Genomic DNA, 22,194 nt, shown 5'->3' on the forward strand with positions numbered 1-22,194 from the left:
GAGCTCAGCTCCTCTCAGTGGAATCCAAATTCAGCCATGGGCTTTACTAGGTCCCTCAGGCCTGGTATTCCCTCAGTGAGACTCAGATGCCCGGCATGGCTTCTTGAGCTTGGCTCACCCGGAGCGTGCTCAGATGCCCCAATGGGCTTTCCTGCTTGGGCTTGACTCTTTCCTGTCTGGGGGTTAAAGAGCAGTGGTACTTCCCCAAGCCCACTCATCTGTGGTGCCAAAATGAGCTGGCATTCACAGGAGATTATATAGATCTGCACAATCCTCCCTCCCTACCTTTTCTTACATGCTTTCATGAGCAGAGAGTTAACAGTGTTGCTATTTAAAGTATTCTCACTGGCATCTGAGGGTATGTCTGCACTACGGGATTATTCCAATTTTACGTAAACCGGTTTTGTAAAACAGATTGTATAAACTCGAGTGCACATGGCCACACTAAGTACATTAATTCGATGGTGTGCGTCCATGGTCCGAGGCTAGCGTCAATTTCTGGAGCGTTGCACTGTGGGTAGCTATCCTGCAGCTATCCCATAGTTCCCGCAGTCTCCTCCACCCCTTGGAATTCTGGGTTGACAGCCCACTGCCTGATGGGGCAAAAACAGTGTCGCAGGTGGTTCTGGGTACAGCCTCACCCCTCCCTCCGTGAAAGTAGCAGACAACCGTTTTGCGCCTTTTTTCCTGGGTGAACTGTGCAAACGCCATAGCACAGCAAGCATGGACCCTGCTCAGATAAATACCACAATCGTGGACGTTGTAAACACCTCGCACATTCTCGTGCAGTCTATGCTGAACCGGGACCTGCAAAGCCAGGCGAGGAGGAGGCGGCGGCGGCTACTGCAGCGCGGCAACAAGAGTGATGAGAACATGGACACAGAATTATCTCAAACCGCGGGCCCCTGCGCTTTGGAGATCCTGCTGGTAATGGGGCAGGTTCTAGCCATTCAACGCCGATTTTGGGCCCGGGAAACAAGCACAGACTGGTGAGACCGCATAGTTTTGCGGGTGTGGGACGATTCACAGTGTCTGCAAAACTTTCGCATGCGTAAGGGCACTTTCAAGGAACTTTGTGACTTGTTTTCCCCTGCCCTGAAAAGCCATAATACCAAGATGAGAGCAGCCCTCACAGTGGAGAAGCGAGTGGCAATAGCCCTCTGGAAGCTTGCAATGCCAGACACCTACTGGTCAGTCAGGAATCAATTTGGAGTGGGAAAATCTACTGTGGGGGCTGCTGTGATGCAAGTAGCCAAAGCAATCAGTAAGCTGCTGCTACAAAAGGTTGTGACTCTGGGAAACGTGCAGGTCACAGTGGATGGCTTTGCTGCAATGGGATTCCCTAACTGTGGGAGGGAGATAGCACCGGAGCACCAGGGCACCCAGTACATAAACTGCAAGGGGTACTTTTCAATGGTGCTGCAAGCACTGGTGGATCACAAGGGACGTTTCACCAACATCCACGTGGGATGGCCAGGAAGGGTTCATGACGCTCGCATCTTCAGAAGCACTGCTCTGTTTAAACTGCTGCAGCAAGGGAATTACTTCCCAGACCAGAAAATAACAGTTGGGGAGGTTGAAATGCCTGTAGTTATCCTGGGTGACCCAGCCTACCCCTTGATGCCATGGCTCATGAAGCCACACACAGGCAGCCTGGACAGTGGTCAGGAACTGTTCAACTACAGGCTGAGCAAGTGCAGGATGGTGGTAGAATGTGCATTTGGCCGTTTAAAGGCGCGCTGGCACACATTACTGACTTGCTGAGACCTCAGCCAAACCAATGTCCCCTTTGTTATTGCTGCTTGCTGTGTGCTCCACAATCTCTGTGAGAGTAAGGGGGAGACCTTTATGGCGGGGTGGGAGGCTGAGGCAAATCACCTGGCAGCTGATTACGCGCAGCCAAACACCAGGGCGATTAGAAGAGCACACCACGAAGCTGCGCATCACAGAAGCTATGGAAAACGAGTTTCATCACAGGCCAGGGTACGGTGTGACTGCTGTGTTGGTTTCCCCTTCATGAACACCCCCCCCTTGATTGACTCCTTCCCTGTAAGCAACCCACTCTCCCCATTCGATTACAGCTTGCTTAAGGAAATAAAGTTACTATCGTTTAAAAATCATGTATTCTTTATTAAAAGTCATTCCCTGTAAGCAACTCACCCTCCCCCTTCGATTACAGCTTGCTTAAGGAAATAAAGTCGCTATCGTTTAAAAATCATGTATTCATTATTAAAAAGTAATTATAAAAAGAAGCAGACAACTGACAAGGTATCCCGGGTGTGGTTTGGGAGGAGGATAGGAGGGAAGGAAAAGGCCAATAAACACATTTCAATGTAATGACAGACTTTTGGTTGAACTGTCCACGGGACTGGAGTGGGCGGGTGCACGAAGCCTTCCCCCACGTGTTCTTACATGTCTGGGTGAGGAAGATATGGAACATGGTGACTGGTGAGGGTGGTTACACAGGGGCTGCAGTGGCACTCTGTGACCCCGCTGCTCTTCCTGAAGATCCACCAGACGTCAGAGGATGTCAGTTTGATCACGCAGCAGCTCCAGCGTTGCATCCCGCCACCGCTGATCTTCCTGCCTACACCTCTGATCTTCCTGCCGCCACCTCTGATCTCGAGCGTCCCTCCTGTCCTCACGTTCACTGGCATCTTTCCTGTAATTTGATACCACATCCTTCCACTCATTCAGATGAGTTCTTTCATTGCGGGTTACTTCCATGATTTCTGAGAACATTTTATCTCACGTCTTATTTTTCCTCCGCCTTATCTGAGACAGCCTTCGGGATGGAGTAGGGAAGCTTGAAAAATGTGCAGCTGCATGAGGGAGGGGAAAAAGGGAGAGAAGTATTTAAAAAGATACATTTTACAGAACAATGGTTATACTCTTTCACAGTGAACAACACTATTCACCTTACATAGCACATGTGATTTCACTACAAGGTGGCATTTTGCATCTTAATATTGAGTGCCTGCGGCTCTAGTGTTACAGATCTCACAGACACAGGTCCGGGCATCAGAATTCAGCTTGCATGCGGCCATGGTAAGCCATTGTCTTTCGGCTTCTCCAGCCTTCAGATACGCAGTGCCCTCTGGTGCTTCTTTCCTGTTAACATGCAGCAGCAGAAGCCAACCCCCGCATCCAATTCTCTAGGATGATTGCTTTACCCCTCCCCCCACCGCATGGCTGGTATCATGGAAGATCACTGCTAATCACCCTCCTTTCCCCCCTCACCGTGTGGCCGGTAGCTGGGAAGATTCCTGCTAGACAAACGCAAAAAAGCTCAGCGCTATCCTTCCTCCCCTCCCCCCGCTTGGCTACATGCAAGGAAGGATTTCTTTTAAGCAACAGCCCAGGAGGAAAATGGCCAGCTCTGTCCCCTTAATTAAATTCCTGAATTTCAACCAGGTTACCATGAACAATATCACTCTGCTGAGGATAACAGAGCGAGATAAAGAACGGATGTTTCTTGAATGCCAGCAATCACCGGGACCATATGCAGCTAGGCTTTCTCATGCAATGATACCCAATTACTTGCTACATGCATGGCGTGGTAAAGTGTCCTACCATGGTGAACGGAACAAGGCTGCCTTGCCCAGAAACCTTCTGCAAAGGGTTTTGGAGTACCTCCAGGAGCGCTTCATGGAGATGTCCCTGGAGAATTTCCGCTCCATCCCCAGACATGTTAAACTTTTCCAGTAACTTTACTGGCCGCGAATGCATCCCAAGCCCTCATGGCAAATCAATCATTAAAAAATGCTTGCTTTTAAACCATGTTTTATATTTACAAAGGTACACTCACCAGAGGTCACTTCCATGGCTTCACTGTCTGGGCTAGTGGCTTGGGAGGGCTGGGAGGGTAATTCCATCTGGGTCACAAAAAGCTCCTGGCTGTTGGGGCTAACGGAGTGCTGTGTGCTCACTGCAAGGTCGTCCTCCTCTTCCTCCTCCTCCTCCTCATCTTCCCCCTCCACAGAATCCTCAGCCATGGTTGAGATTACAACCCCCACCTCAGAATCCACGGACAGGGGTGGGGTAGTGGTGGCGCAGCCCCCTAAAATTGCATGCAGCTCAGCGTAGAAGCAGCATGTTTTCAGACCTGACCCAGACTTTCTGTTTGCTGCTTTGGTTTTCTGGTAGGCTTGTCTGAGCTCCTTAACTTTCACTCTGCACTGCACTGAGTCCCTGGTGTGGCCTTTTTCCATCATAGCCTTGGAAATTTTTTCAAATATTTTTTCTTTTTGTCTTTTGGAACGGAGTTCTGTTAGCACTGAATCCTCTCCCCATATAGCGATCAGATCCAGTACCTCCCATGCAGTCCATGCTGGAGCTCTTTTTCTATTCCCAGGAGACTGCATTGCTACCTGTGCTGATGAGCTCTGCGTGGTCACCTGTGCTGATCAGAGCTCCACGCTTGCCAAACAGGAAATGAAATTCAAAAGTTCGCGGGGCTTTTCCTGTATACCTGGCCAGTGCATCCGCGTTCAGATTGCTGTCCAGAGCGGTCACAGTGGTGCACTGTGGGATATCGCCTGGAGGCCAATACCGTCGATTTGCGACCACACTAACCCTAATCCGATAGGGTGATACCAATTTTAGCACTACTCTTCTCATCGGGGAGGAGTACAGAAACCGATTTAAAGAGCCCTTTATATCGAAATAAAGGGCCACATAGTGTGGACGGGTATAGCGTTAAATTGGTTTAATGCTGCTAAAATCGGTTTAAACGCGTAGTGTAGACCAGGCCTGAGTTAGCATTCAGAGACAAATGGGACAGGTGACACTCCTCAGAGCTACTGTTTCAGGGTCTGTAAATGCAGGTCTATGTCACTTTGCCTCAGAAATGTAACCTGAATGTATCTCGGCCAGAGACTTACCTCTCACCCCCATTGAAAGCTTAGATTCTGACAGCATTAAAGAGGTGCCAGTATGCTGTACTGCCATGTACCGCTGAATCAGAGCCCTGAGTGAAACCCTCACACAACCTGCAAAGATTAGATGTTCACAAAATATCTCGAGCTTTGGCATTACTGGGTAGATCTACAGCACCCCTGCGTAAAACTGAAAGTGAATTACTTAAAAACAACACCTCTGAAAAGCAAGCAGCCTTAGAGGACAAACTGCCACTCTCTCTGCAGCTTCAAACAGCAATGACATAGGCATGACACTGAACAATAAGAGGCAGAATTTCAGGGAACTAACAACTAACTTACGTGTAAATATCATCCACAAGCTGCAAACTCCTTCCCACCACAGAAAGAATGCCAATAAAATGCACTTCTACCCAACAATAACGGCCAACAAAACTGATTCAAACACTGCCAACATTTGCTGGAAAGGATGTTGGCAAGTAGGTCGCCACACATGTGCAATGTTTTCTGGGAATGACAAAAGCGTCAAACACGTTGGTCAAAAACGCCTCCTCAAAATCTTTTACTTTTATTTTTGGGTAAAATGCCCAGCCCTGAATCCACAAACCAGAAAGATATTTATTCAGAAATATTAACAGTAGCAAAAAATACATTACTACAATATGGTTCACAAAAGAGAAACCTGAAATTAGTTACAATTACAAAATCTAGAATAACTACATGGCAAATCAGAATACAAGCATGTTACAGACCACAGATCAGATTAGACAGTCCCAAATATATTCTCAGGATATTTGGAGTTTAGCCAATGTAACAGACAAGAAATACTCACACGATAATCAACCACCTAACGGTGAAAGCTTGGTTGATGTATGCAAGAGATTATTGCACATGCAATTTAAAATCTCCTAGCGAATAATTTGCACTGGGGCATCCAACTGCAAATTGTAAGAGTCAGTAATTGGCACACATTTTTACACTGTACCCACGGATGAGTTCATAGCTTGGTTATTTGGGGCATTCAGGGGATTTAAAAAGTGATTTGTTGTTTACTAGAAAAACGCACTGATCCTTTCTGCCTATGAAACTATTATTCTTTATCAAGAAATCAATCTGATAGTTGAATATGCTATTTCTCATAGGAGAAAATGAATAGGGTATTATTGTTTACTTGAATAAGTCTTAACATGTCAGCCAGAGCTCCTACAGATGAATGAAAGAATGTTTATTCTCCTGGTTTCCTTATATACACAACCTTTTCTCCTCCCAAATGACTATCCTAACAAGAACACTCTGTAAATCATTAAACTGTTCAGTAAACTACCTAACTTAGATTGATATTTTTGACCATTTATATCAGGTTAACGTGTCTTATGTAGTCAGACAGCAAGATTTATTCAATTGTATTTATTGGTTATAGTATAAACAGTCACATTTATAAACTCCACACAATCACTCCTCTTCCCTCAACCCAACTGAGTTAATAGCACTCTCTTTCCCTATGCCAGCCTGGCTTGTGTTGGGTCAATATCAGTTTCCACAGATATGTTCACTTGCTTCTGCCATCTCAGTTCCATTAAACTAAACTTCTGGGAATCCTCACTTCCGCAACTCACAGACTTTTCTGGTGCCAGTTGTTCTCTCTAATCCCACTCTTGAGCCTTCTTGACAGAGAAGGATGTTTTGATTTGCAGGACAGTAGAGAACAGTGTGAGGGAAGCTTCTGCAGTGCTATAGCAAAACTATAGCAAAATAAACATAACATCAAAGTTACTGGTAGAAGAGACCTCTTAGTTCAATATTTCCCAAAAGTCTGGGGCATGGCCAAAGGAATATCATCAGGAGTGAATGGGCAGCACTCTCAACTCTTCCACAGAGTCAGCTGTCATTAAAAATATGATAGCCTCTAGCAATATGGTCACAAAGAAAACCTTGAAAACATGACCTGAATTTAACTAATGCAGTGATGTTTGCCTGTGTTTGCAGAGAACTTGAAAACCAATAGCTCCAAGGTACAGACTCACAGAATCATAGGATTGGACGCGACCTCAAGAAGTCATCTAGTTCAGTAGTCCCTGCAATCATGTCAGGACTAAGTATTATATGAACGACCCCATTTGTTTGTTTCAAAAGGTACTAATTCATATACCAATCATGATACTTTAAATGTTAACTAGCTTCGTACAAAAAGCATGAAAGGAGATAGAGCATCCTCGAAGGCCAGCACAAAACTCTGGAATGAACACTCACAGGAACTATGGACCATCACACGCCTGATAACCTTCTGCTCTAGTTGCAAAGTGCATTTCTTCGACCTTGCCATCTCTGACATGTGTGCGCACACATTCACATGCATGTTCACAGGGTCTTGCAGCTCAGGCGTCAGACTGAGCCCAGATGTCTACACAGCAATTTTTCAGCCCCAGAGCCTTAGCCCTGCAAGACTGAGTCAGCTGTAGGTTTTTTATCCTCATTTAGGCATAGCCCCAGTCTGTTTTTCTGAAACCTCTTCAATGTCTTGTTGTCCGTTTAGTATTAATACGGGCAAAACAGAACTTCCCATCTTCTCTCTAAAACTCCTGCCATGGTTTCATTACCAACAAGAGATTCAGCAGGCAGGTAGAGTTGTAGGAAAGATCTTAACTAAGCATACATAGAGGCTAGTGTTACATGCCTAATGGGCCTGTATTTGTGTGATAGCAGTCTGACCTCCACTTGCATTCCTGAACTCTAGATGTGTAACATACAACTAGGTACCACCTTAACCCTGATCCTCTTTCTCCAGTCCCACTCATAACACTACACTTCCCCTGTGTTTTCACTGTTGACACTACCTTCTCTGAGTCACTCAAATCTGCAAACGGGGAGTAATTTTAACTCCTCCCTCTCCCTTGCACCACAAATGCAAGCAGAGTTCAACTCATGCTGCTTTTTCCTCCTCATCTCCAAAATCAGTCATTTTCTCTCCCTCACAAAATGTCTTACGCAGGTCATCATTATATCCTAATGTGACTACTGCAACATCTTCCTCTCTGGCCTCTCAAACATGCATGTTGCCCTTCTTCACTCCATAGAATATCAAGGTTGGAAGGGACCTCAGGAGGTCATCTAGTCCAACCCCCTGCTCAAAGCAGGACCAATCCCCAACTAAAACATCCCAGCCAGGGCTTCATCAAGACTGACCCTAAAAACCTCTTTGGAAGGAGATTCCACCACCTCTCTAGGTAACCCATTCCAATGCTTAACCACCTTCCTAGTGAAAACATTTTTCTTAATATCCAACCTAAACCTCCCCCACTGAAACTTGAGACCATTACTCCTTGTTCTGTCATCTGCTACCACTGAGAACAGTCTAGATCCATCCTCTTTGGAACCCCCTTTCAGGTAACTGAAAGCAGCTATCAAATTCCCTCCCATTCTTCTCTTCTGCATACTAAACAATCCCAGTTCCCTCAGCCTGTCCTCATAAGTCATGTGCTCCAGCCTCCTAATCACTTTTGTTGTCCTTTGCTGGACTCTTTACAATATTTCCACATACTTCTTGTAGTGTGGGGCACAATAAGGCCTCACCAATGCCGAATAGAGGGGAGTCATCACATCCCTCCATCTGCTGGCAATGCCCCTACTTATACAGCCCAAAATGCCATTAGCAACAAGGGCACACTGTTGACTCATATCCAGCTTCTGGTCCACTGTAACCTCTAGGTCCTTTTCTGCAGAACTGCTGCCTAGCTGCTCAGGCCCTAGTCTGTGGCAGTGCATGGGATTCTTCCATCCTAAGTGCAAGACTCTACACTTGTCCTTGTGGAACCTCATCAGATTTCTTTTGGCCCAATCATCTAATTTGTCTAGGTCCCTCTGAATCCTATCCCTACCTTCCAGCGTATCTACCACTCTTCCTTGCTGAGGGTGCAATCCATGCCATCCTCCAGATCATTAATGAAGATATTGAACAAAATTTACCCCAGGACCAACCCTTGGGGCACTACTCTTGATACTCTAGACATGGAGCCATTGATCACTACCCATTGAGCCCGATGATCTAGCCAGCTTTCTATCCACCTTATAGTCCATTTATCCAGCCCATACTTCTTTAACTTGCTGGTAAGAATACTGTGGGAGACCGTATCAAAAGCTTGGCTAAAGTCAAGGAATAATACGTCCACTGCTTTCCCCTCATCTACAGACCCAGTTATCTCCTCATAGAAGGCAATTAGGTTAGTCAGGCATGACTTGCCCTTGGTGAATTCATGCTGACTGTTCCTGATCATTTTCCTCTCCTTTAAGTGCTTCAGAATTGATTCCTTGAGGACCTGCTCCATGATTTTTCCAGGGACTGAGGTGAGGCTGACTGGCCTGTAGTTCCCCGGATCCTCCTCCTTCCCTTTCTTAAAGATGGGTACTACGTTATCCTTTTTCCAGTCACCCGGGACCTCGCCCCAGTCACCATGAATTTTCAAAGATAATGGCCAATGGTTCTGCAATCACATCCGCTAAGTTCCTTAGCACCATTGGATGCAGCACAACCAGCCCTATGGACTTGTGCTCGTCCAGCTTTTCTAAATAGTCCCGAACCACTTCTTTCTCCACAGAGGGCTGAGTCAACTCCTCCCCATGCTGTGCTATCCAGTGCAGTAGTCTGAGAGCTGACCTTGTTCATGAAGACAGAGGTAAAAAAAGCACTGAGTACATTAGCTTTTTCCATATCCTCTGTCACTAGGTTGCCTCCCTCATTCAGTAAGGGGCCCACACTTTCCTTGACTTTCTTCTTGTTGCTAACGTACCTGTAGAAACCCTTCTTGGAACTCTTAACATCCCTTGCTAGCTGCAATTCCAAGTGTGATCTGGCCTTCCTGATTTCACTCCTGCATGCCTGAGCAATATTTTTATACTCCTCCCTGGTCATTTGTCCAATCTTCCACCTCTTGTAAGCTTCTTTTTTGTGTTTAAAGATCAGCAAGGATTTCACTGTTAACCCAAGCTGGTCTCCTGCCATATTTACTATTCTTTCTGCACATCAGGATGGTTTGTTCCTGCAACCTCAATAAGGATTCCTTAAAATATAGCCAGCTCTCCTGGACCATCCCATGGTCAAAGAATCCAAAGCCTTCTTTCCAATACCACCTGCATAGCCATTCATTGACTTCCACGATTCGACAGTCTCTACCCGGGCCTTTTCCTTCCAGAGGGAGGATGGATGAGAACATCACTTGCACCTCAAACTCATTCATCCTTCTTCCCAGAGCCATGTAGTCTGCAGTGATCCACTCAAGGTCATTCTTGGCAGTATCATTGGTGCTCACATGGAGAAGCACTTCTGCCATTCTACCATTAATCTAGCTAACTTTAATAAAGATTCCCTATTTTCTCCTTCCCCTATCCTCTGTGTACTTGGCAGTCTGTTCTTAGACTGAATTTCTTGTGGCAGGAATTATTCATTTCTAGAAAGCACAGAGCATGTTATGTAAGAATATTAAAGAAAGTACTAACAGTGATTCCCCCAAGTGACAGTGATCTCCTCAGTCTCACCAAGTACAAAAATCTTTTAGTTCTTCTGCTATGACTTGTAAGCTAATGTCTGCAGAAACCATTGATTGTATCTGTCCTGTGAAAGATACTCTATTACTATGTAAAACTTACAAACAAGTTAATTGACTTTGTTCTTGAAGTAAACACTATGCTGGCCTTAAACTGTAATTGATACAATGTAAACAAACAGATCCCCACCCTCTGTGATTACAGGGCCAGGAGTCTCATATGAATTAACACACACCCCAAAAGTGGTGGAGACAGTAAATTAAAATATAGTTAAGATACGGAATGTATGTTAACGAATGCTTAATGTGCATGAATAGTTAGGGAGGATCCATCGGCCGAAGAAATGTGTCAAGTGGACCATCAGACAACCCCCAAAGGGTAAACTGGGATCCACCCCATCACCTAAAAGGATGAAAAACATAAATTTTGGACAGTGTAAAGCCACCAGAAATGTGCCACTTTAGACAATGTGGAGCCACCAGGAATGTGCCATCTGCTGATTGAGTCAGCAACAGCAGGATGAAACAGCTCTCATAGACTAACATAGGAATTAACTGCTATCAGAATGAACTCCAAAGACTGAGGACTTTGATTCTCTGGTTCTGCTGCTAGCCTCCAGGAGTGTGTGTGTGAGGAATAAGTAGTAATAGGAATAAGTGGTCAAACAACATTGTTTATTTTTATCTTTTGCCTTATTATTATATTTACAATAAATGTGGCATCTTTGTCTTATCCCTCTTAATAAGATCCTGCTGGTTTTTGTTATGTTGGTACAGTTATAAGTGCTACCACATGCAAAGAATAAATTATAATTAATTAATAGACTTATGATGAGCCCGCAAGGAACCTTCTGCTTTCTATGATATGCCACTTGATTCAGGTACAACTGTTTTTGTTTACCTTTATGGGCTCTACATTTAAGAAATAATTCAGAGAGATTTACACAGATTCAGGCAGAAAAAGCAAACTTACAGCTGACAACAAGCATTTCTTCAAGAGTGAACCCATTATATAATCAGATAAACAAATTGCAAGAGCATCTGCAACAGCACCATCTAGTGTCAAAGACAGCAATATTGCTATCTTTGCATCAACATTACCCCTGAGGGCTGGTCTGCACTACGGGGGGAAATCGATCTTAGATACACAACTTCAGCTATGTGAATAAAGTAGCTGAAGTCGAATATCTAAGATCGGATTACTCACCCATCCTCACCGCGCGGGATCGATGTCCGCGGCTCCCCCTGTCGATTCCGCAACTCCATTGGGGTTGGAGGAGTTCCGGAATCGATATAAGCGCGCTCGGGGATCGATATATCGCGTCTAGATGAGACGCGATATATCGATCCCCGAGCAATCGATTTTAACCCGCCGATACGGCGGGTAGTCTAGACGTAGCCTGCGGTATGAGTATTTTACTCAATATTGGTTGCTATTTTGTATGTACTATAATTTTAAAACATCTCATATTTGAGGCATTCTGGTACTATGGTGATAAATGTTACAGAAAAGCAGATAACGTCTGCAGTGCTCTGTTCAAATTCAAAACAGTGCACACATTGCAAGCACTGAATCTCAAAGATGCTGTGAAGTTTCAACACTCAGCTGTAGAGGAAGGAAAACGAAGAGAGGCCATTAGCCAACTGCTCTTTTGATCGGATTTATTTAGTAGTTCATCTGACAATAGCAGGTTGGGAAGTATGGGCTCCATCCTGGGAGGTGCTGTGCACTCTTAATTCTTAGCAAAATCAATTACACCTCCTTGGATCAGGCCCTGAAAGTGCCTAAAATTTAACAGAAGCACATTTTAGCAATCTCCTTATCTCAAACATTCAATTTGCTGAGATTTCCAATTCATTACATAACTGTCAGTTTGAGAAGAGTTATGTGTTCCAAAATCATTTACATTTAAGCTCCACTACACTGAACTGTAATCGAGTTTGAGAACCCCATGGTATCCCTAACAAGATGACTTTTGGGATTGAAAGTTTAAATACTAGCTCCCATCTACACCTGCAAACTGATTTGAGGAACCTCCCCCACAAAAACTCACAGGACTTGTAGCAATTGTTTACACAGACAACTAAGGCAAGAACTGGGTGGCACAGAGGGAAGTTTAAATTATGATTGATATTTGGGGAGAGGACGGGAAAAGATCAGTGGCATTTTCAAGGATATTTTCACAAGCATTAGAACTGTGGTTTGCTTTTGTCTTTTCAAATGAAAACTGAAATGACCCAGACTTTTCCAGGTATCCCAGAGGAGAAGGTAGGGCCCAGAATCATAGAGTCTGATAGTACCAGTGGCTGGCTCTGCTAGTTATTGTCCCGTTTAATACACACACAGCAACTAACTTAAATTCCTCTTTGTCTGAATTGTCATGACAAAGCATCACACATCCCTCCTCACATGGTGGCTACATCACCATTGTTGGTACAAAGCCTAGAATCTGTTTCCTACTGCCGAGAAATGCCCTTCACTGTGTCACCAACTGAACAACAAGTCTACGCACTTGCACAACACACAAGAAAAGTCGACCACATATCACAGGAAAACCTCTGAAGCATGATTCAAACACAGGAAAAAGTTTAAACAATTTTACTATTTAATGACATCAACACCCAAAACTGAATGCAATCAAATCAAGTTGGTCTCTCTCCAATTAGGCTGCTTCTTATTTCATTGCTAATATTGGCAGGTAACACTCTGTTACACTCAGTTCAGCATCCATGTATGTGTGCATGTCCCTCTGACATATTCATGCATATCTTTGAGGGCCTACGTGCATGGTTTCCCTTCCATTCCATAAGTGAGCCAAAAGAGATACAGCAGAGTTGCTACTATGTCTTCAGAGAGGAGAATGTTAAGAAATGTGATGTTATTAAACATGTTATTAAGAGCCTGTGGGTACAGCTACAAAGCAGTCAGAGGTGTTACTGTAGCATGTGTAGACATACCCAAGTTAGCTTTGATCGAGCTAGTTCAAACAACAATAGTGTCTGATTGCAAAACTTCACTATTGTGCTAAAGGACTAGAACCTGAAAATGAAACTAGATTATTTTCATAGTCCACGCTGATTGTCATACAAAAAAAATGTATAAAATAGTGAAAATAAAATTATATTTTAAAAATGCTTTTAGTTTAAGACTCCACTTGTAATACAAGGTTGGTTTTTTTAATTTTTTTTTAAACATGCTTATATGATGATCTCCCAGTAGTGGGTGTAGTTTTTTTGTTTGTTTTGTTTTTTTGGTTGATTGGTTGGTTGTTTTTTTTATTGTTGTTTTGCTGGACAGCCCTAGTAGTGTTTTCTTTTTTTAAACTGTTCTTCTGAAAACCAAAAACTCATGGCACTAATGTAAATGTTTCTTTGTACATTTTAAACCTGGTGCATTCTAATTTTATTTAAGAATAATCATATATAAATATAGACATTTCTTCAAACTTTTTATTTAAATAGTCACATCCCACTTCATCCTATCCTTATAAAACTATACACGTACCTCAGTTCTCACCAGTGACTTACATGTAGGACAAATAATATTCAATAGTTATTAAAATTTTCAAGCCTTGAATTTACATCTTCTGGAAACCACTTTTACCATATAGAATATTATATGGATGCATCTTTAATCATAGTTACTGTAGTTTTACTAGCGTAGACATTGAGCCTGAGAGAAAAAAACTGAGTTGCCTGACTTCCTGTCTCCCTTTCCTTGGTTGTTTACAAAGCCATACAAGTGGTTCATACTTTCTCTTCTGTATGAATATACAAGAAGCTGAAGACCCACTATCTTTAATATGGGACCATAAGTCTCAGTCAGTGATACAAAGTAGAACTTTTTATGGCCACAGAAGCTGCTAGTTATGTAACTCTTCCTTTTTTTGTCATTTGTTTGTTCACAACACAGGAACATCCAACATGCAGATGAATTCTTGTAAGTCACTAAGCATAACATTGCTTAACTTATCTCACCAAGGACACTTCTACCGCTACACTTATCTAACTGTCTACCACTACACTTATCTGTGAAGTGCATGATGAAACTGCACCAGCACTTGTACAGTCATCCAACCCTAGTGCCTTGCTAGCAAAGCCCTGTGCTTAGAGGGTAGAAAAAGCTACCCAGGAATTAATACACTGCACTATTACTTTGCTGTACTTGGAGAATTTCTGGGCTCTACAAGGTATGGGAAGTAGTTCATATTTGTACTGAGAGCTTGTCAGATTACAGAGCTTTACAAACATATTATAAAAATAAACAATTACAACTGTTTTTAATGCAAAAATAAAAATTTTATTTAGGATTTTTTAAGATGTACCAAAAGGGGAGGAAAAAAAAGTAATTCTGGCAAATTTCCACATTTATGAAACTGTGTAACAGTAGAGAAAGCCACGCTGAAAAATACCTGGCTTTCCAAACAGCAGATGATGGGAGACAGACTTTTCCAGGGAAAAGAACAGACTTCCACAAAAGTAAAACACACACACAGTTTTGTGGCAGTGTTGCAAAGTTCTCTTTTTCTATCTATCCCAAACTCAAGAACAGATGCACCTACAGTTGGGAATTCTCATGCATTTCTGTTCCCATTTCTATCCTTGTCACATAGACCTGATGGAGCTTTAAAAATCCACATATCCCACAGGGTGAATTTCCAAGACGTTAATATTATTCAGTGAAATTCACCAGGATAAGTGAAATTAAGACTTCATTACTCAAATGAGTAGTTTTTCTAGCATCATCATGAAAAGCCAAATTCATTTGGACGATGTATGTAAGATAAAATATTTAAAAGCACCTAACCAACTTAGATGCCCAAGTCCCATTTTGAAAAGGCACTTAAGTTCCTAAGTCCCATGGAAAGCTATGAAAATGGTCAATAATCAAAACACACGCACAATAGTCAGGAAAGCAGGGCTAATGCTACAGAGTGGATTTATTTAAATAAGGCAATTTAAACCATGATTTAAATCACCAAGTGGAAAGTCTTTATTGAAACCATCAATTTTAATCAACTTTTCCATTTTTACTTGTTAGTTTCTAAAAATGGCACACTCTCACTGGCTGATATCGATGTTTAAATGGTATGATTTACAACTAAATAAAGCTTTTGCGCTACATTTGGTAAATCTTTTTGCTACCTAGGAGCGTACATTGTAACCATATATATTTATTTAACCAATTCTATAGCTTACTATTTTCAGATTCTTAATAACTGTACCTTTTGGTATGTTAGAAAATGGAGAATGATATATTATATAATTAACTTTTTACTCATGATTTGTGTCAAACTGCATTAGGATGGTAACTGGAATTTAATTACACACACAAAACAGCACCCAAAATTTAGTTTGTTTATTAAACAAAACAACCTTAAATGTTTTGGGTAAATAAACATCTCTTATTGAAACATGTTTCACATTTACAACTAAATGAGTTATTAAAACAGATGAATTAACTGCAGTCAGTGAATTAAGCTGATTATTTCCGTTCAGTAGCTGAACTTAACGAGATACATGACAGTGTTTCCTGGAGTCAGAGGCCAGGTCCCAGTATCTGTGATGATTGTACTAGCCTCTTGCACCCCTAAGCACAGCCCCTGAGTCCCAAGCAGGATCAAAGCAAGGTGATTTTAATACAATACATGACCTATTGTGCCACATTTATAAAGCTCAACTTCAAAAGTCAGATGTTTCTCCCCAATTCTGTATGTAGAAAAGCAGACCCTTTAACTCAAAGTTTCTGGTCATAAAGGTCATGAATTCAGTATATTTATTTTTTATTTAAATGTTTCAAGAGATAAGTTTAGACCTTACCATATTAAATTCAGATTTCATTTTAAAACTGGTTTGTTTCTAAAAGAAAAAAAATCATTTAAATAAACTCAGAAAATTCCATTTAAATAAAAAAAATCTGATTTTTTTTTAATTTAAAAAAAATATTTTTATCTACCCTGTAATGCAGGGGCATGCACAGGTATAAAACTTTAAGGCTTTAAGAGGGGCACATTCCGTGCCCTCTCTCTCCCCCCTACAGGCCCAGGGCTAGAGGAGCTCGCTTTCCCCATGCAGCCAGAGGAGCTCTGTTCCCCTGCCGATTACTAGGGGGAGTCCATGCCCCTGCTTGCCCCCCTTATGCATGCTCCTACTGCAATATTAACCTCCATGTCTTATTTTTTAATGCTGAATTCCTATTACAATCAACATGTGAACGATTTCCAGTGACCATTTTCATTAAGAAAAGGAGAAGTATTTATACTATTAAAAGCTGATCACAGCCAGGTTTGGGAAAATACTGAAAGGAAGAATTAATGAACTCTCTTTTGATTATAATCATAAATTTGCTTTGAAACCACTTGTACTCTCTGCCCATTTGCTTTCCTTGAACGATCACACAATAATAATAGCCAGCTCTTATCTAGCGCTTGTCATCAGTAGATCTCAAAACGCTTCACATTGTAATATACTTATTATCACAAGCCCCCGGTGAGGTAGAGAAGTACTATTACAGCTATTTTACAGACGGGGAAAGGAGGTGGAGGGTGGGGTAAGTGAATTGCCCAGTTTCACACAGAAAATCGGACCTGGAGTGGCAATTGAACTTGGGACTTTAAAGTGCTAGGCTAATGCCTTAAACACTGACCCATCCTTTCTCCCTGGATTTTGTACAATTTTATTTGCAAGAATATCTCCGTAATGGTAAAGTGCTGTGAATGCTCATGCAAATGTGTATATTTATATAAGCAGTCATTTATGAATATGTTTCATGCAGGTCTTTCGGATTTCAGAGTTGTTGACTCAAGGAACAAAGATCATGTGACTGACTAACCTGTCCCTTAAGACAAGACAAGTAGCAACCTACTAATGGTGAGTATTTAAAGCAACAGCCATTGCAACAGTTCACAAGAAATTCACAAGATGAAATACCTCTGCACAAACCTTTCATAGAATACCACCAAACAAGCAATTTTGTAAAAGATGAAGCTTGTTCATGGATAATTTTCAAACAGAAAAAAAGACGAATTTGTCAAATACACTGGTCATTGCAAATAGTTTTCTCACCTCTACTTCAACATGTGTCTTAGACACAAAGCCAGCTGAACAAGGTAATCAGTCTAAATCAATTTGCTAATCTATGTTCAACTCTTGCTTTTTAGATTAGTAAGAACATCACCGACTCAAGGATAAAGAGTGTCTTTAAATAGCATTGCCTATGAGATTTAAAATCAGAGAGCTTTTGCTGCATCAGAAAACGAGTTTTGAAATGCAGCATTATTTTGCCTTCCTGCAAGTCAGCATCATCCATTTTTTATTATTAGCTTTTGCTTACAAAAATCATCCCATTATGTCTACCTGTGACCTAAGTTTGATCCTTATGCAATTCATCATGAGGAGATATATCACATTGCACGGCCAGGAGCAAAGGCAGCTCATGCCTTCCTATTACAAACTAGAAAGGATTTGGAGTCACACTCGTTTATCATTTCCTCCAAAACTTTATTAGCTAAAACAACTCTCTGTTCCATATTAAAGCTAATTATGTTAACGAATGTTGAAAAATCTTCGATCTTGCACATTTTTTCACTAATTACATGTGTTTATAATGATCTAGCTTTAGTTAATCCACACTCAAGTATTTAAATGTAAGATATTAATGAACCACCAATTAGCTGTACTTATGTGTCATACGAGACAATCAAACAGTACCCCAGCAGGCCATAAGGCACATTCTTTGCTACTTCACTATTTTCTTCTTCAAGCAAGTTCTCAATTAAAATTGTCACCCATTGTACAGATGACAATTTCCTGTAGCACTTTTCTTATATGGGGTCAGATTTATTCTCTCATGATGAAAAAGTCACCAGAAGGGGAAACTCTGTTTCATTCTGTGAAGTTGTCAACACAGTGGAGGGGTTTGGTGACAGTGGAGGTGGCAGAGCTTTTGGCATGCAAACCTTAAAAGATCCATGGGGAAAGGAGGTCCAAAACTGATAGGTATTCTCCCCTCCCTCTCACCCACGAGTATGTAACAGCTGCCTAATAAGCCTTGCTGATATTAGCCACTCCATCCTTTGAGTCAGACTACTCCCTCCTAGAAGAAGGGACCTTGCAGTGTGGAAATTAATACTGCTTCCAATATCAATTACTATCTCTGCTTTGCCACTTGCATCTCTGATGATCTAAAAAGAAGTAAGCCATGTAGAGTGGCTGCTACCTGGCCCTCCTGATGCAGGCAGCCTTATTCCCATAACATTCCCATAGAAGAGATGAAGTAAATTTGAGAAAAAGAGCAGATGAGTGGATGGAGCTAAGATGATGTCCCCAACCATTTTCCACTGACTTCTACTACCTTTTTCCTGTGCAAACAGAAGGGAGCATCCAGTGCTCAAATCTCTACAGCAAGTACCATTTATACAAATGGTCCATGTACATGACCATTCTCTGACATATAGAAATCCAGGTCTGGATTCCTATGCATTACAAATACACAAAGTTAACCTGATGGACTAGAAAAATCTTTGTCAAGTAAGTTTAGCATCTGAAGGAGATGAAACAAATTCAGACTCTTCTCTTCCCACTGAAGCTCCTATGCCAGCATCCCTCCCTGTTCCTGGAGTAAAAGGCATGGCTGGAATACCAGTGTGCTCTGATGAACTCCAGATTTTGAAACAGCCCCCAGAGACTGTTGACAGTCAGTGTAAAACAGGCTGACATGCACATTTTAACACAGCTTGTCTTCTGCTCTCTTTAAAATCCAGTATTTCCCCATTAGCCTCAGCAGCCAGAAAGGAGGTGGGTCCAAAGAACAGGTTGTGGAACTAAATTCTCCCAATATATCCTGAACATCAGTGAACATCACTAGTCTAGACAAAAGTAGAGATGACCTAACCTCTATCTCCTCAAGACGTTGCTGGACTACCACTGACAAACATCTCCGGTTGTAATCTGATCCATTTTCTCTGCAAAGTCTCAAGACAGTTCCTCAAAATGGGAAGTACTCTACTTAGTCACAGAGGAAACAACTTGAACTGAGCAGGTATGGAGTAAATCTGCAGCTCAAGATTTTGCAGTTCCTATAGCAAAGGCAAAGAACCTCTCCTTTCCCTCCTTCACAGCCACCATGCAAGATCTTTAAAAACACTATCAGTAACATGCAGTTGATAGCCAGCTCTACATCTCTTATGGCAGATGTAAAACAGCATCTTCTCCCAATGCCTAAAAAAAATCAGTGCCTACACAAAGTGCAACTGGCTAAAGATGAACCCAGAAAGACAGAGGTGATGTCAGTAGGATAATGCTTTGAAGAACTTGTCTCCTTCATAAATTCCCACACTAAGATCTCAAAATGTATATTTAAGAATAATCTAGGAAGCATACACAAGAAACAACTGATCATAAGAATGACTGCATTAGCCAAAGCTAAATTATTTTAATTCACTAATAACTGATGCACAAATATTATGTTTTATCATACCCTATACAGCTTTACTTTTGGACTTGCGAAGTCCCAGATCTAGCATTGTCACTTATTGTGTAACCCTGGGTAAGTCAGTTATTTGCTTTATAGGAAAACTAGCTGCCTATGCAGGAGTGCTATGTGGATTACTTACTTCATCTTTGTACAACCCTGAATATACAAAAGATCTCCTTGCTGCGTACCCTTGGAACCTACACTTTCAGTATTGAAATTTAAAAACAAGAAAGTAGGGGGTGGGATGGAAGAGGAAATGTGTGTGCCTGTGTGAGACAGAGTGAGACAAAAATCTTTCCACCACTAATGGCAAGATAGGCAACACCAGCTTCACACTGGAAAAAAGTAGTGAAGTAAGGCATGAGAGGAAAGAGGCTGGATAACAATTAAGTGTTTTAACCAGACGTAATCTTTCTGAAGCATTTAGAATTTAGAAAAAAAAAATGTATATAAACAACTAGCAAGAGGCTAGTAAATGAGAACTAAAAACCTCTAGGAATGGAAGAAAAGATTGGGAAATCCCTTATTTATGATCTAAGTAAGCCAGTTAGACACAATCAAAAATTAAAATAGGAACAAGATGTTACATGACTGGGGAAATAGTTTGTAAAAATATTTCTGATTTTTTTTATCATCTCCTTGTTTTGTTCTTCACTTTCCTCTCTACTCTTTGTCTCTCCATCTTATTTTCAATTGTATGTTACTGAAGCCCAATGAGTCACTTCCCTCAGTGCTCTACACTTAGGCTGTGCCTACACTATGAGCAAGGGGTGCGATTCCCCTGCTCAGGTTCACATACTTATGCTAACTCTCATCAAGCTAGTGAGAGTATACATAGCAGCGTAGCTAGCAGAGGCACAGCTGAGTTGTGTCTAGGACAAATCTGCCGGAAACCAGATGCTCAGCTGTACCTCCACTGCCAGTACCTATGTTACCATAGCTACATTGCTACAGTAGAACTTCAGAGTTAAGAACTGACTGGTCAGCCACACACCTAATTTGGAACTGGAAGTACACAATCAGGTAGCAGAGACACACAAAATAAAGCAAATACTGTACAGTACGGTAGTGTATTAAATGTGAAACTACTAAAAAAATATAGGGAAAGTTTAAAAAAGATTTGACAAGGTAAAGAAACTGTTTCTGTGCTTGTGTCATTTAAATTAAGATGGTTAAAAGCAGCATTTTTCTTCTGCATAGTAAAGTTCAAAGCTGTATTAAGTCAATGTTCAGTTGTAAACTTTTGAAAGAATAGCCACAACATTTTGTTCAGAGTTACAAACAACCTCCATTCCCAAGGTGTTCGGAACTCTGACGTTCTACTGTATTTATTCTCTTGCTAGCTCGATGAGAGGTAGCATAAGTATGAAAAGCAAGGGAGACTCAGCCCTAGTTCACAATGTAGTGCAGACACAGCCTAAGTTAAACTAGCAAAGAAGATGGGTCTAAGACTTCATGCAAGAAAACAAGCATGAAAAAGCATTTTTCAGGGGACGAACTGCTTGATTTATAACGAAAATGAATTAAAAGGTAGAAATGGTAGGACAGCATCCCTAGGAGAAACTCTGTTCGGTTTGATTCAGTTAGAACTTCCTTACTGAACACACAATCAAAGGCTCTATCTAAACAGCATTAGAATAACACTAAAAATTGTTTTTGTTGTTTGTTTGACTGCAAGGTGGGTTGTGTCTTATTCTCAAACACATCAAAAATAAAACTTTGCATCCTATATTTGGAATAAAGTTGTCTATAGTTTATATAGTTTTACATCTAAAAAATGTACACATCTATAACATGCTAACAATGCCATACCATTCCCTGGTCCACAGGCTTCCAAGACAGTTGTGTCCTATTTAAAGATGAAAATATGTAGCGTGGACCATGCAAGTAGATGAATTACTGAATATTCAAGTATGGGACATTTTCCCCCCAAGTGCGATTTCTATTGATTCATCCTCTTCTTCAATAAAGAGAAAATCCTGCACAGTATTAGTGACATCTGCCAAAACACAGAAGAACAAAGATATAATCTAAACCATTCTGCTTCACTGTATGACAGAAGTGGCATCAGTATTGTCTAAAGATATGTAGACTGTAAGAATAACAGTGAAAAGGGCTTTATTTTAAACACTTGCTACATGTGGTGGCCTCTTCTTGTGCTATGAAATTAAACGGAGTATATCATCTCCTTTTTAAGTCATAATATAAAGTCATTAGTCACACAGATTGTCCAGCATCTTCCCTGTTACTATATACCAGCATAAAACTTTCTAACTACCAGAAAATAAATGTAACTAATCTTACA

At 41.5% G+C, this 22,194-nt stretch overlaps 2 protein-coding genes and 1 long non-coding RNA gene across 5 annotated transcripts in view; 1 reads left to right on the top strand and 2 right to left on the bottom strand.

The window, feature by feature from the left end:
* JAKMIP1 (janus kinase and microtubule interacting protein 1) overlaps positions 1-22,194 on the bottom strand; it is a 265,410-nt gene that overhangs the window by 155,149 nt on the left and 88,067 nt on the right. The window contains exon 1 of one of the 3 annotated variants that reach the window (XM_050947698.1): positions 21,702-21,791. The exons of the other annotated variants lie outside the window; for them this stretch is intronic. The gene's annotated coding sequence lies outside the window, so the exon portion shown is untranslated. Of the gene's footprint in view, positions 1-21,701; positions 21,792-22,194 lie in introns of those variants that run through there. 3 annotated transcript variants of the gene reach the window in all.
* LOC127048332 (myb/SANT-like DNA-binding domain-containing protein 2) lies at positions 2,333-4,658 on the bottom strand. The gene is made up of 2 exons (XM_050948074.1): positions 3,809-4,658; positions 2,333-2,822 (listed from the first exon to the last, which is right to left on the bottom strand). The coding sequence occupies exons 1-2, from the start codon at positions 4,362-4,364 to the stop codon at positions 2,749-2,751; spliced, it is 630 nt and encodes a 209-aa protein (XP_050804031.1). The 5' UTR covers positions 4,365-4,658; the 3' UTR covers positions 2,333-2,748.
* LOC127048381 (uncharacterized) lies at positions 14,328-21,801 on the top strand. Its single transcript, XR_007773620.1, has 3 exons — positions 14,328-14,604; positions 17,190-17,284; positions 21,719-21,801. It is a non-coding gene; the product is annotated as an uncharacterized LOC127048381 (long non-coding RNA).

The sequence above is a fragment of the Gopherus flavomarginatus genome, chromosome 3 (assembly GCF_025201925.1).
Source record: "Gopherus flavomarginatus isolate rGopFla2 chromosome 3, rGopFla2.mat.asm, whole genome shotgun sequence".
NCBI lineage: Eukaryota > Metazoa > Chordata > Testudines > Testudinidae > Gopherus > Gopherus flavomarginatus.